The 13,288-nt window shown below is 33.9% G+C and overlaps 1 protein-coding gene across 5 annotated transcripts; it reads left to right on the forward strand.

Moving 5' to 3' along the window:
- LOC18614056 (glycine--tRNA ligase, chloroplastic/mitochondrial 2) lies at positions 36-8,782 on the forward strand. Of its 5 annotated transcripts, none has more exons than XR_001926724.1 (7): positions 36-1,069; positions 1,165-1,223; positions 1,379-1,446; positions 6,352-6,463; positions 7,526-7,607; positions 7,743-7,829; positions 8,364-8,782. XR_001926724.1 is itself a non-coding variant. In XM_018115875.1 (4 exons), exons 1-4 carry the CDS (start codon positions 6,323-6,325, stop codon positions 8,378-8,380), a joined length of 327 nt encoding a protein of 108 aa, XP_017971364.1. In that variant the 5' UTR covers positions 5,750-6,322; the 3' UTR covers positions 8,381-8,782. The 5 variants fall into 5 exon arrangements, 3 of the variants coding, with proteins under 3 accessions (XP_017971364.1, XP_017971360.1, XP_017971368.1); XR_001926723.1 differs by having other exon boundaries at positions 36-1,050; XM_018115875.1 differs by lacking the exons at positions 36-1,069; positions 1,165-1,223; positions 1,379-1,446 and having other exon boundaries at positions 5,750-6,463.

Below are 13,288 nucleotides of genomic sequence, written 5' to 3' on the forward strand. Positions count from 1 at the left end.
CACATAATATGCGTTTGCGGCTGCCGAACCCAAGCCTCAAAGACGCAGAGCTAGCCATGGGTATCCTTGCCTTCCTCTCCGTCATCTCCTTTCTCAAGCCCCGCGCTTCCCACATTCTCTCTCCTGCGTGTCGCCAAGCCGAACGCTACCCTTCTCAACGCATCATCACTGTTGAGCCGCCGCTGCTTCAGTCGAACAACCGCCTCTGCGGTCAATGACTCCAGGACTTTTTGTGGACCAATGCGGAGTATGTATAGGGTGTTTGATTGATCTTTTTGGGTTGATGTTACTGCTGCTTTTTGCCTTTATTTTGGCTGTCTGATGATTCTTCTGGTGGTTCATGGGGGATATTTTGTTCTGTTTGATGTTTGGTTCGTTTTTGTACAAGGAAGGGCTCCTTGGTTGTATGGATCGTGGCAGCTATGTCTGTGTGTACTGTCCTGGTTTCTTTGGTTGCTGTGATATTTTTTTGGGTCGTTGAAGGAGGTTGTGCTTACCTCCAAGGTTGTTTTTCTTTTGAGGTATACTTGTGGAGGGGTTGTTGCTGCAGCAACACATAACTGAGCTCCTCTGTTTTGGGGATCGTGAGTTCTATAGAGATTGGTGGAATGCAAAAACTGTTGAGAAGTATTGGAGAATGTGGAATATGCCTGTTCATAAATGGATGGCTTGCCATATCTATTTTCCATGCTTAAGGAACGGTATACCCAAGGGAGTTGCCATTGTTATTGCCTTCTTGGTTTCTGTTGTATTCCATGAGCTCTGCATTGCTGTTCCTTGCCACATGTATAAGTTATGGGCTTTTATCGGCATCATGTTTCAGGTTTTCTTGGTCTTGATCACAAATTATCTGCAAAATAAGTTCATAAGCTCAATGGTGGGAAAATATGATTTTCTGGTTCATTTTCAGCATTCTTGGTCAGCCAATGTTTGTGCTTCTATACTACTGATGAATCGCAAAGGGAACGCAGATTAATCTACTACTTTTTACAACGACCTGGCGCCTGATGGAACTTGATCCGGTAGTAGCTGTTGATTGTTTTTTGCACGGTAACTCATATATACTGTGGTATTGCTCTGCTTGCTTTGGATTTGTATATTTCATTTCATCATATGCCACTCCCTGCCGAGATGTTTTGATGAACCATATATGATTTTCCTCAGAGATATTTGTTAATTCCATCAATTCACGAGCAGGAAAAAAAAAAAGCTGGAACACATAGGTACTGTAATAGTAATGGCCTCATTCTTTACTTTAATTGTTTTTACCATTATATTCTTCTGTTTTTCTTTTTGGTGGAAAATTTTTACCCTGCTGATTTTTAAATTCTTTTAAATTGCCAGTTTGTTTCATTAAGGTTTTGTTTGTACTGATCAGGTTGGAGTCGGGACTATGAATTCTTTGACATACTAAAGAGTTCTTAGCGCAGAACCATGGAATGTTAGGTAAGTGTATCGAAGCAACTTTCTTTAAGTTAAAAGAATTTCTTATACATTTTAATAATTCTTTTTGTTTCTGACTCTGTCATTTAATGATTATTTGTTGAGAACACTTTTCTTTGTGTGCTTTATGTACGAGCTTAAATATAGGGGAGGGGGGGGGGGTGTTCAAATGCGTCATTGGGAGTTTCAAGTTCTGTTGTTTGGCCTGTTGATGCATGGACTTTCATCCATTTTCAATTATGTTTTCTTTCTGTTATTTATTATGTTGTTATTGTGCATTTTTGTTTTCTTTTGCACAATCATGCATGAGAGCTTTTCATGCTTACTAGCGATGAAAAATACAAAGTTTGCAGAAGCTTCTCATCTCATAGCTTATTAAATATGCTATCATACTGCATTATAATTTTGTTGAATTCATTCAAAGGGCGAGAGAGCATTTTAACTTTCGAAAATAATGATGGCTTTGAGTGGTCACTTAATGTGAGAATCACTTTCTCTTGTTTGGAGAAATAAAATAAACTTTAAAGGTGCGGGTACGTAGCATTCTTATTTTACATTAAGGTATAATGGTGTCAATATATAAATCTAACATATGTGACATTCCTCGTATACTTTGTGGTGTTAGGCTTGTGGCATTTCTATTATATATCAAGGTATAATGATGCAAAATAGATATTTAATATATTTGACATTACATTCCTATTGTGCAATAAAGGCACAATAGTCTATATATGAATATATAGCTTGATGTATTAATTTGACATTCCGATTGTACATTAAGGTACAATGGTGTCAATTGAGTATGGTATAATGGTGTGGACATGTGGCATTCCTATTATACATTAAGGTATAATGGTGCCAATATGTAAATTTAACATTTTGATATATGTGACATTCCTATTATACTTTGTGATGTTTGGCATGTGGCATTCCTGTTATACATTAAGGTATAATGATGCAAAATAGATATTTAATAAATTTGACATGGCATTCCTATTGTGCAATAAGGGCACAATGGTGCATATGTGAACAAATAGCTTGATGAGTTAATTTGATATTTCAATTGTACATTAAGGTACAATGGTGTCCATTGAGAATAGTATAATGGGGTGGGCATGTGGCATCTCTATTATACATTAAGGTATGATGGTGCCAATATGTAAATTTAACATCTTGATATATGTAACATTCTGATTATACTTTGTGGTATTAGGCATGTGACATTCTTATTATACATTAAGGTATAATGGTGCAAAATAGATATTTAATATATTTAACATGGCATTCCTATTATGCAATAAAGGGTCAATGGTGCATATGCAAACATATAGCTTGTTGTATTGATTTGACATTCCGATTGTACATTAAGCTAAAATGGTATCCATTGAGATGATATAATGGTGTAGGTATGTGACATTCCTATTATATATTAAGGTATAATGGTACCAATAAGTAAATCTATCTTGGTATATGTGACATTTTTATTATACTTTGTGGTATTTGACATGGCATTCCTATTATACATTAAGGTATAATGGTGCAAAATAGATATTTAATATATTTGACATAACATTCCTATTGTGCAATAAAATCACAATAGTGCACATATGAACACATAGCTTGATGTGCTAATTTGACATTCCGATTGTAAATTAAGGTACAATGATGTCAATTGGTAATAGCTTGATGTGTGGGCATGTTGCATTCATATTATATATTAAGGTATAATGGTGTCAATATGTAAATCGAATATCTTGGTATATGTGACATTCCTATTATACTTTGTGATGTTTTGCATGTAGCATTCCTATTATACATTAAGGTATAATGGTTTTGGCATGGCATTTCTACTGTGCAATTAAGGCACAATGGTGCATATGTGAACATAGAGCTAAATGTGTTAATTTGACATTCCGATTATACATTAAGGTATAATGGTGTCAATTGAGAATGGTGTAATGGTGTGGGTATGTGGCATTTCTATTATACATTAAGGTATAATGGTGCTAATATATAAATCCAACATCTTGGTATATGTGACATTTTGATTATATTTTGTGATATTAGGCATGTGGCATTCCTATTATACATTAAGGTATAATGGTCCAAAATAAATATTTAATATATTTGACATGACATTCTTTTTGTGCAATAAAGGCAAAATGGTGCATGTGAACATATAGCTTGATGTGTTAATTTGACATTCCGATTATACATTAAGGTACAATGATGTCCATTAAGAGTGGGATAATGGTGTGGGCATGTGGCATTCTTATTATACATTAAGGTATAATAGTGCCAATATGTAAATCTAACATCTTGGTATATGTGACATTCCTATAATATTTTGTGGTGTTGTACATGTGGCATCCCTATTATACATCAATGTATAATGGTGCAAATGAGATATTTGGCATTTATAGTGTGCAATAAAGGCACAATGGTGGCTTGATGTGTTAATTTGACATTCCGATTGTACACTAAGGTACAATGGTGTCAATTGAGAATGGAATAATAGTGTGGACATGCGACATTCCTATTATACATTAAGGTATAATGATGTCAATATGTAAATCTAACATCTTAGTATATGTGACATCTCTATTATACGTTGTGGTGTTTGGCATGTGACATATTTATTATACATTAAGGTATAATGGTGCAAACTAGATATTTAATATATTCGACATAACATTCTTATTATGCAATAAAAATACAATGGTGCATATGCGGACATATAGCTTGATATGTTAGTTCAGCATTGTTATTGTACATTAAGGTACCATGGTGTCAATTGAAAATGGTATAATGGTGCGGGCATATGTGGCATTCCTATTATACATTAAGGTATAATGGTGCCCATATATAAATTTAACATCTTAGTATATGTGACATTCTTATTTTACTTTGTGATGTTTGGCATGCGGCATTCCTATTATACATTAAGGTATAATGGTGCAAAATAGATATTTAATATATTTGACATGGCATTCCTATTGTGCAATAAAGGCACAACGATGCATGTGTGAACATATAATTTAATGTATTAATTTGACATTCCGATTGTACAATAAGGTACAATGGTGTCAATTGAGAATGCTATAATAGTGTGGGCATTTGGCATTCCTATTATACATTAAAGTATAATAGTGTCAATATGTAAATCTAACATTTTGGTATATGTGACATTTTTATTATCCTTTGTGGTGTTTGGTATATGGCATTTCTATTATACATTAAGGTATAATAGTGTTAATATGTAAATATATCATTTTCATATATGTGACATTCCTATTATATTTTGTGGTGTTTAGCATGTGGCATTCTTATTATACATGAAGGTATAATGGTGGCCTTTCAAAAATTAAGGTATAATGGTGCAAAATAGATATATAATATATTTGACATGGCATTCCTATTGTGCAATAAAGGTACAATGGTGCATATGTAAGCATATAGCTGTATGTGTTAATTTGACATTTCGATTTTACATTAAGATACAATGGTGTCAATTCAGAATGGTATAATGGTGTGGGTATGTGGCATTCTTATTATACATTAAGATATAATGGTGTCAATATGTAAATCTAACATCTTGGTATATGTGACATTCCGATTATATTTTGTGGTATTGGGCATGTGGCATTCCTATTATATATTAAGGTATAATGGTGCAAAATAGATATTTAATATATTTGACATGGCAAAGGCACAATGGTACATACGTAAACATAGAGCTTGATGTGTTAATTTGACATTCCGATTGTACATTAAGGTACAATGGTGTCCATTGAGAATGATATAATGGTGTGGCTATGTGACATTCGTATTATACATTAAAATATAATTGTGCTAATATGTAAATTTAATATCTTGGTATATGTGACATTCTTATTATATTTTGTGGTAATTGGGATGTGGCATTCTTATTATGCATTGAGGTACATTGGTACAAAATAGATATTTAATATATTTGAAATGACATTCTTATTGTGCAATAAAGGCACAATGGTGCATAGGTGAACATATAAGTTGATGTGTTAATTTGACATTTTGATTGTACATTTAGGTCTAATGATGCCAATTAATAATGGTATAATAGTGTGGGCATGTGGCATTCCTATTATACATTAAGGTATAATGGTTCCAATATATAAATCTAACATCTTGATATATGTGACATTTCTATTATACTTTATGGCAATTGGCATGTGGCATTCCTATTATACATTAAGGTATAATAGTACAAAATAAATATTTAATATATTTGAAATGACATTCTTATTGTACAATAAAAGTACAATGGTGCATATGTGAACACATAGCTTGATGTGTTAATTTGACATTCTAATTGTACATAAGGTACAGTGATGTCAATTAATAATGGTGTAATAGTGTGGGCACGTGGCATTCCTATTATACATTAAGGTATAGTGGTGCTAATATAAAAATCTAACATCTTGGGATATGTGACGTTCCTATTATACTTTATGGTGTTTGGCATGTAGCATTCCTATTATACATTACAGTGTAATGGTGTAAAATAGATATTTAATATTTTTGGTATGACATTCTTACTATACAATAAAGGCACAATGGTGCATATGTGAAAACATAACTTGATGTGTTAATTTGACATTCCGATTGTACATTAAGGTACAATGGTGTCAATTGAGAATAGTGTAATAGTGTGGGTATGTGGCATTCCTATTATACGTTAAGGTTTAATGTTGCCAATATGTAAATCTAACATCTTGGTATATGTGACATTCCTATGTAGGGATGATATTGAGTCAGACTATTTGTTTCACCTTAGGATTGTGTTGTATTCCTTGCTATGTGGAGGTTATGAACATTATCAGTGCCATCGGCAAATTTTATGCAAATAGGCTGTGTTTCTGGCTGCAGGTTGATAAGTCCTGAAGTACTTCATTCCGTCCTTGCAGAGTGTGCAAACTTGTCTTGTCTGGGTGCCAAAACAGCATGTAAAGTAGGTGCACTCAGGTGCTATTCGTCTGAGGTATTCATTTCTTATGTCTCTCAACAATGGCTATATCTATTCATGAGAGTTTTGTCAGAAATGGAATTTCCTTACTGATGGTCCTTAACACATGACTGACACTATGTCCTGGGCCATAATAGAAAGTATATCTTGCCATCTTGGTGAATTAACTGACTGAAGAACACCCAAGAAATGTTCATGTCAATAACAAAGAGGGATTGCCTCAATTATGAAGACATTTGTTAGCGGATACAAAAGGCCTGTGATTGTTTAGGCAATGATATTCTTGACATCCTTGCTGCAGGCTATTCTCACTTTATATATTTGTGTATGACATGGGTGGATATGTTTTTGATAAAAAGTTTGCTTTCTACATAGAAAATGGGCTTCCCTGTTGCTGTATTTAAGACATCTTGGAGGATGAATGTCTGCAGTGATGGATATTTTCCAATATGAATGTTTTCTTCTTGAGTCTCATGTATCTTTGTATTTTTTTCCTTTCTTTGCTTGGGAGCTGCTGAATGTTTTGTTTTTCAGGAGGTTTTTTTTTTTTTGGCATGTTTAGATAAAAGATGAATACCCCCCCCCCCCCCCCCCCCCTCCTATTTTTCTTTTGCTTTCCATTTCTCATCAATTTCCAGTATCCTCAAATCATATATGATAGCATATAAAAATAAATGAATGCAAATGGAAGCCTTGTCGAAAGGCAATCTTTTCCCCAAGGTTGTAGAAGCATATTCTCGTCCAACTAGAATTGTCCATGGAAAGGATGTGGATGCTGATATGGAGGTACTATTACTCCCTTTGGTATTAAAGAAGTACCCAGTAGCTTACACTGGATATTTGAGCATTTAGCTCTTACCTTTTTGTTTGATAGTGAATTCTGTACTAAAATCTTTGACTGAAAATTAAATATGCTGTTCTTTCAGTCTTGGTAAGATTTCTGATTGGTTTAGAATGGCATTTTCTTGTTGGATATTGAGATATGAAAAATTGCCATATTATTTAATTGATTATAGAGATGCATCACTTGTAAATTCTAGAATCTTTTCTCATGGTGTTTTGATATAATCTTATTAGGTGGATGATGCTGCATTTGAAACAAACAAAGAGAGAGCTTTGTGGGACGCTTTCTTCTTTACTAAAAGCAAAATTCACCCTGGTATACACTCAGTTTATTACCAGTCTGCTGGTGCTGTTAAGTTATTGTCTTTTGTAGGAAAAATGGCACTTTGATATAATTTGTTTGATTGACACTTTTCCCAACTATTGAAATCTAACTTTTCTGATTGTGCAGGTATTGAGGTTGATGATTTTATTGAAATATCGTCAGAGCTAGTACAACCCCTTGAGTATTTTTTTCAATCAAATAATTGTGATGGTGGTATGTGTCTTCGCATCTTGAATCATTAATAATTTATGACTCAGTAATAAAATTAATTAATTTATTAATCAGCTTGTTTAACATAGTTCCATGAACTTGTTGGTAAGCTTGTTCAAGGTGACTAAATGATCTGAAAAGGCCTTTTCTTATTATTGGCCAGTATGCTTTTGTGTTCTTTACTCTTAATCTTAGGTATATTTGTTTTTCAACTTTCAAATTCTTTAATGGTATTCTAAATGAAAATTTGGTGTTTTATTTTGCTTTATTATATAAAATTGTAATAACTTTATTTGAACTCAACTTTTAAGCTCAAATCAAGTTGCTTGATAAACTTAAACAAGTGTGAGCAGCCTAGGGTGCTTGATTACGATCAGCTCATTTACTGTCTTGAGTGCAAACTTGAGGAATGTGTAGAGTTTGTTTCAAATTGACATTGTATCAAATCTATTATCTTTCTCTCTGTATCTGAGTTCTACAAGTTCCACGGCTCCATCCCAATCGAAAATGATTTACTACTATGACTTCTATGTGCAGGAAGATGGAACAATTAGAAAGAACAGGCTTTCTTTGCTTTAGAAAATTGCAGACCTCCCAAAAGGTGTAGCACATCTCTCAGTTTTGCCTGGATTCTAAATTTTGACGGCCAAAATACTTCCACTTTCTTTGAGTAAACATCAGGTGGGTTAAAATAGGGGAAAATTTTGCGAATTTAATGTTTTTGATGGTGCTTTGTTTAGAAAAAATAGGTAAAGCTTTGTAATTTTATGTTATTTACAGATCAATTTTTTTTAAAAAAAAAACTACAATCCACTTCAGTCTTCTTATTCCATAAATAGAGAAAAAGGGTTTTGCCAAGTTCATGGCATGGTTTTATACTCCTCAATTTCCCTTCCTAATCTTCCTCTTGCTGTTGCTGCCATGGAATAGTTTGTCTGATGAATTGACCAACCTCAGGTCAGACTTCATTTTCTGTTACATTGCTTCTGAATGTCATCTTTCACCGTTTTGTTAACTACTAGTACTATGTTTTTTTCTTTTTCTCCAAAACATACCAATCTGTTTAAATGATACAAAGCCAAAAAGCAAGTGAATATCCTTCATTTAGAATTTAGATCCAATCTGGGTTATCTTGTGTTTACCCTGATCACAGTGCATGTTCTTGTTTTTTTTTTTTTTTTTAACTTCATTCCTCCATAGAAGTATTGTACGTGCTCTTTATCATCAAGTAACTTGGGATTCAAGTGCAAAATGGAGCAAAGAGTTTAATCTTGGGATTCAAGCTGTTGCAGCGAGTCTTGTCCCTCAAGGTATTGAAACAACTGGTACCCTAGCTTGATGACCTAGTTCACCGCATCTTTCCTGTTTATACCCATTAACTAAAATCCACAAATGGGGTTTCTGGTCATCACGTCATCAACGTTCCAGATGCCAAACGTCGATTCTGTTGGTTTTATCTCTCAACGAGGTATCTTGAGAAGGGAACAAAAAAGTAAAAACCTAAACCCAGGAAGTTGAAAAGGGCCACAAGAAGCCCAAATTTAGATCATGAATGAGCCACTAACCAACACAGGTTCATAAATTGGCCGACAATCCAACGTTTTCTCAATCAACATAAGCTCAAAATGGCCCTAGATAAGAGTCGCTCGCCTTGCACCCAAAGCCCAAATTCAATAGCCTGTCCAACTCTGGTAATGGCTGCTGCAGGGTTTTAGATTCTGATACAGGGTTTTTCAGCTACTTGCATTTCCATGTGTCCCTTTGTCATTTCCCTTAATCCCTCAAAAAATGAGCATAACGTAATCTAATTATCTCTAATCTATGACTGTAACGTTAGAGCAGTTTTGCACCCAGCAAAAGAAAGAAAAAATGGATTCGCTGGATGATGATTTCGGTGACTTGTACGACGACGTTGATATCCAAGCTAGCTCAGCTATCGGCGCATTGTACATTGAACTAGAAGACAATGACCGTAGCAATATCTCCACCAGCATCTATACCCAACGATTTCGATGAGTCATCATCATCATCAGCTTCACCAATATCTTCACTCTCATCATCTTCCCCTGGAACTGGCCTGCAAACGACCAGGACCTTCTTGAAAGCGTCCTGCTCGGCTTCCACAAAGCTTTCATGTGAAGCATGAAAGAGACAGGAATCTTTTTGCTGGAATGATTTTTAATTATATAGCAATATATACAAATACAGAAAAGTGTTTATGGTTCAAAGTCATGATTAATGTAATCATTTAAGCTTATCTAAGATATTCCCTCCAAGTCCCATACCATAATCAACACTAGCAAAACTCAATGCTAGGCTTGAATATAGAACTTGGATACTATATTTTACATTTTTTATTCATGTTTTGATTTTAAATGTTTTACTGTGCTAAGGCTTTTCACTTTGTAATTATATATCTTATTAAAAATCGAGCTACTAATATTTGACATCTAAAATAACAAAGAGTATCTTCTCACATATATTTTTTTGGGAGTGTAATTGTAAAAAAAAAAAAAAAACAATTAAGTAGTATTTAGTAGTCTGAAAAACATATAGCAAAATCGAACCTTAGCAAAACTCAAAATCCAATAATTGGGCAAAGGCAACCTTCCCATCCCTGATCCATCCTTAATTAATCCCCAATCCTGATCTCTACCAACGATGAAGGATGATCCCATTCAACTACAACGACTGAAAGAAATCCCCAGATGGGAAAAATAATAAGAATAATATCTGGGGAGAGCTCACAATGACCGTTGTAGTTGGCGGGTGTTGCACCTGCAACTGCAACAATGGCCACTTTCTCTGTCTCAGCTTCACAACTTCACTATCCTGGAAAACACAGTAAGACCCAGTTTTTATTTTTCAATTATATTTTATTTTCTTTTTTTGAATAATTCCAAATGAGTACCTGTAGTTGACGATTCCTTAGAGTCATCAGCCTTCTGCAAGGTTATATTTTTATTTTGTCAAAGTCATTTTAGATTACGTTGGCGATGATTATCAAAAGATATAGCTGAAAAACCCCTGAATTTTGAACTCTGGGTTAATACTTTAATCTATATATTTTAAATATATTCCACCCTTCCTTATCTTTTTGTTTGTAATTTTACTAGTTTTTTCTGTTCTCAAGATCTTGTTTTGCAATGTGGTTCAACTTCAATAACTAGAAAGTAGCTCCTAGTATATTGCTTCTGCCAAGGAATCTTTTTGTTTTGCATTTGATTTGCTTCTTTTTTTACCAATCAAAACATTCTTTTTCAAGTGGCAATGACTTTTACTTATATTTTGTCCATTTATTATTTTATTTTTGCATCTTCATATTCTTTGTCTCATTGGAATCATTGAATACTGTTAAGTAATGCTCCCTTCTTGTATTGTTTTTTGATCCGTCATGAATATCTTTTGTCGAGAAAAGTGTTTTTAGGCCTTCACCTTTGAGTAGGTTGGTGTTTCAAATCAACCAATTGCCTGTCTTCATTTAAAAAGCCATATAGAAGTAGACCAGCTGAACTCTTGAGCAAGTCTTATGGTGACTTTGCTTGTCTGAGTTTGAACAACTATATCTGTCTTTCTTTAAATAGACTACCATTTATTAGAAGATGTGGAGTCATCAACTACGTATGAATTTTATTCCCTTATTGACACATTAACAAGCTTGACTAAGTGTATTAAAAAGGTTCACATAAGCTACTATTCACCAGAAGATCAACCATAGAATGATACTTTCAGGAGGAATGCTTCTGTAGTCCCTCTTTCCTTTCCCCAAGTTTAGAACTGAAAACAAGAAAAGGGAAAAAATGCAAATAATTGAAACACCCTTGGTCATTTGTAAAATTCATAAGAATGTTCTCCAATTTGTGATATGGTGCATAATTGGGACCATGCTTAGACATCCATCTGTGCATGTTTTACTGCTTGTGCACATCATTTGTGCTCCATATGTGTTTGAATAACAAATCAAATAATCTAGATGGAGATTCTAGGATTTTGGACTTCTTAACATTGCAACCTTCCTTTTACGTAATTAGGTTCCGACCACTACCCCTTTTTAGCAGTGGCCTATCACTTGACAGGGTTTGGAATTTGTTGGCTTAAAATTGTACATACATTCACACATGAAATGCATCAGGAAAGTTGCTTCAGTTATGAGAGGAAATGAGGGGGCCTTTGACTTTTGTGTTAGTTACATTTTGATTATTCAATTTATGTCTCGGATAATGTTTCAGCATCCATTTCTAGTCCGACCAGCTAGAAGGCCCCTGTCCAATAGTTCTCTTTCCTCATTTTTAAATATTTGGTATTTTACCATTCCAGGTACCCTCAAGCGTTAGGGCTAGTGTAGGGTTTTGGTAGAGATGCTTCATTAGGCTCCCTCTTGTACCTCCCAAAAAATTTTGGCGCTTTAGATTTTATAGTAGAATATTGGTTAAAAAAAGGAATACACACCTCCCTCAAACATACTGTTTAACATTTATATGACCATATTTTGAAAGGCATTTATTTTTCCTTTCTCTTGTAATTATACTGAGATCTTTTTTTGTGTCTTTTTTTTTTTAGTTTCTGAAAATTCTACTTTTCACTTGTCATAAGCATCACAATGTGGTCTATTAATGAATGCATTTTCTATTCCTGTTTTTTATCTGAAAACTAGTTCCTCATTTTCTCATTTAAGATATCATGCATGTTCACAAGCACACTTAGTTTGGCATTAGAATCCTGGCACAACTTTGCTTGGTCTGCCAATGGTATTAGCTATTTGTTGATCTAAATTGTATTTCTAGAAGTGTCTTTGTTTTTCTTGTTTGTTTCATGGGCTCCATTTCTTTCAAAGAGGACATGATTGTACAGTAAAAATATCAACCATCAATATTAAAACATATTAAGTAATGGTTTTATGCCGTCTGTGGCTGACTTTATTCACCATTAGCTGTATAGCTATGTTCAAGAAATTCTTGTTAAATTGGCATTTTTGATATACTATCTAAACAGTATATTGAAATTTGTCAACAATATCTTGAATGTAGTTTTAAAGAGTTTATCCAAATTTGTTATATATTCATACATATAGTAATATGAAATTTCAAAGACCATCATAAAATTTGAGGATCTTCTGTGACACCATTTAAAAGTTGGGATTTTTGTCATCGTAGGCATGGTACTCATCATTAGCTTGTTCTTTCCATTTCATGTTCTAAAAGTTACTTAAAATAAGAAGGGTGACCAGACACATTGAGCTGCAATAGGCAACTGGTATTTTCTTCTTTCAATCTTTTTATTCTGAATTTGCAAGGAATCTCTTTCCTATCTCTGTTTGATATTGAATTTTCAATGTGTTAGAGAAAAGAAAATTGCTAATTTCATCTCCCTAGCAAAAAGATGAAAGCAATTGAAGCAATTCCTGACAGGTTTTCCTGACTGTCTGCAATCAAACAGATCATTTTGTGATGACAGATTGGCTA

The sequence above is a fragment of the Theobroma cacao genome, chromosome 1 (assembly GCF_000208745.1).
Source record: "Theobroma cacao cultivar B97-61/B2 chromosome 1, Criollo_cocoa_genome_V2, whole genome shotgun sequence".
Lineage (NCBI taxonomy): Eukaryota > Viridiplantae > Streptophyta > Magnoliopsida > Malvales > Malvaceae > Theobroma > Theobroma cacao.

Bases quoted from the DNA above. Each gene is read 5' to 3' on its own strand.
- LOC18614056 (XM_018115871.1), top strand. From the start codon at position 6,323: ATGCAAATAGGCTGTGTTTCTGGCTGCAGGTTGATAAGTCCTGAAGTA. The intron at 6,464-7,525 runs GTATTCATTTCT...TAATCTTATTAG, and splicing joins TCAGGTGCTATTCGTCTGAG to GTGGATGATGCTGCATTTGA. The intron at 7,608-7,742 runs GTATACACTCAG...CTGATTGTGCAG, and splicing joins TAAAAGCAAAATTCACCCTG to GTATTGAGGTTGATGATTTT.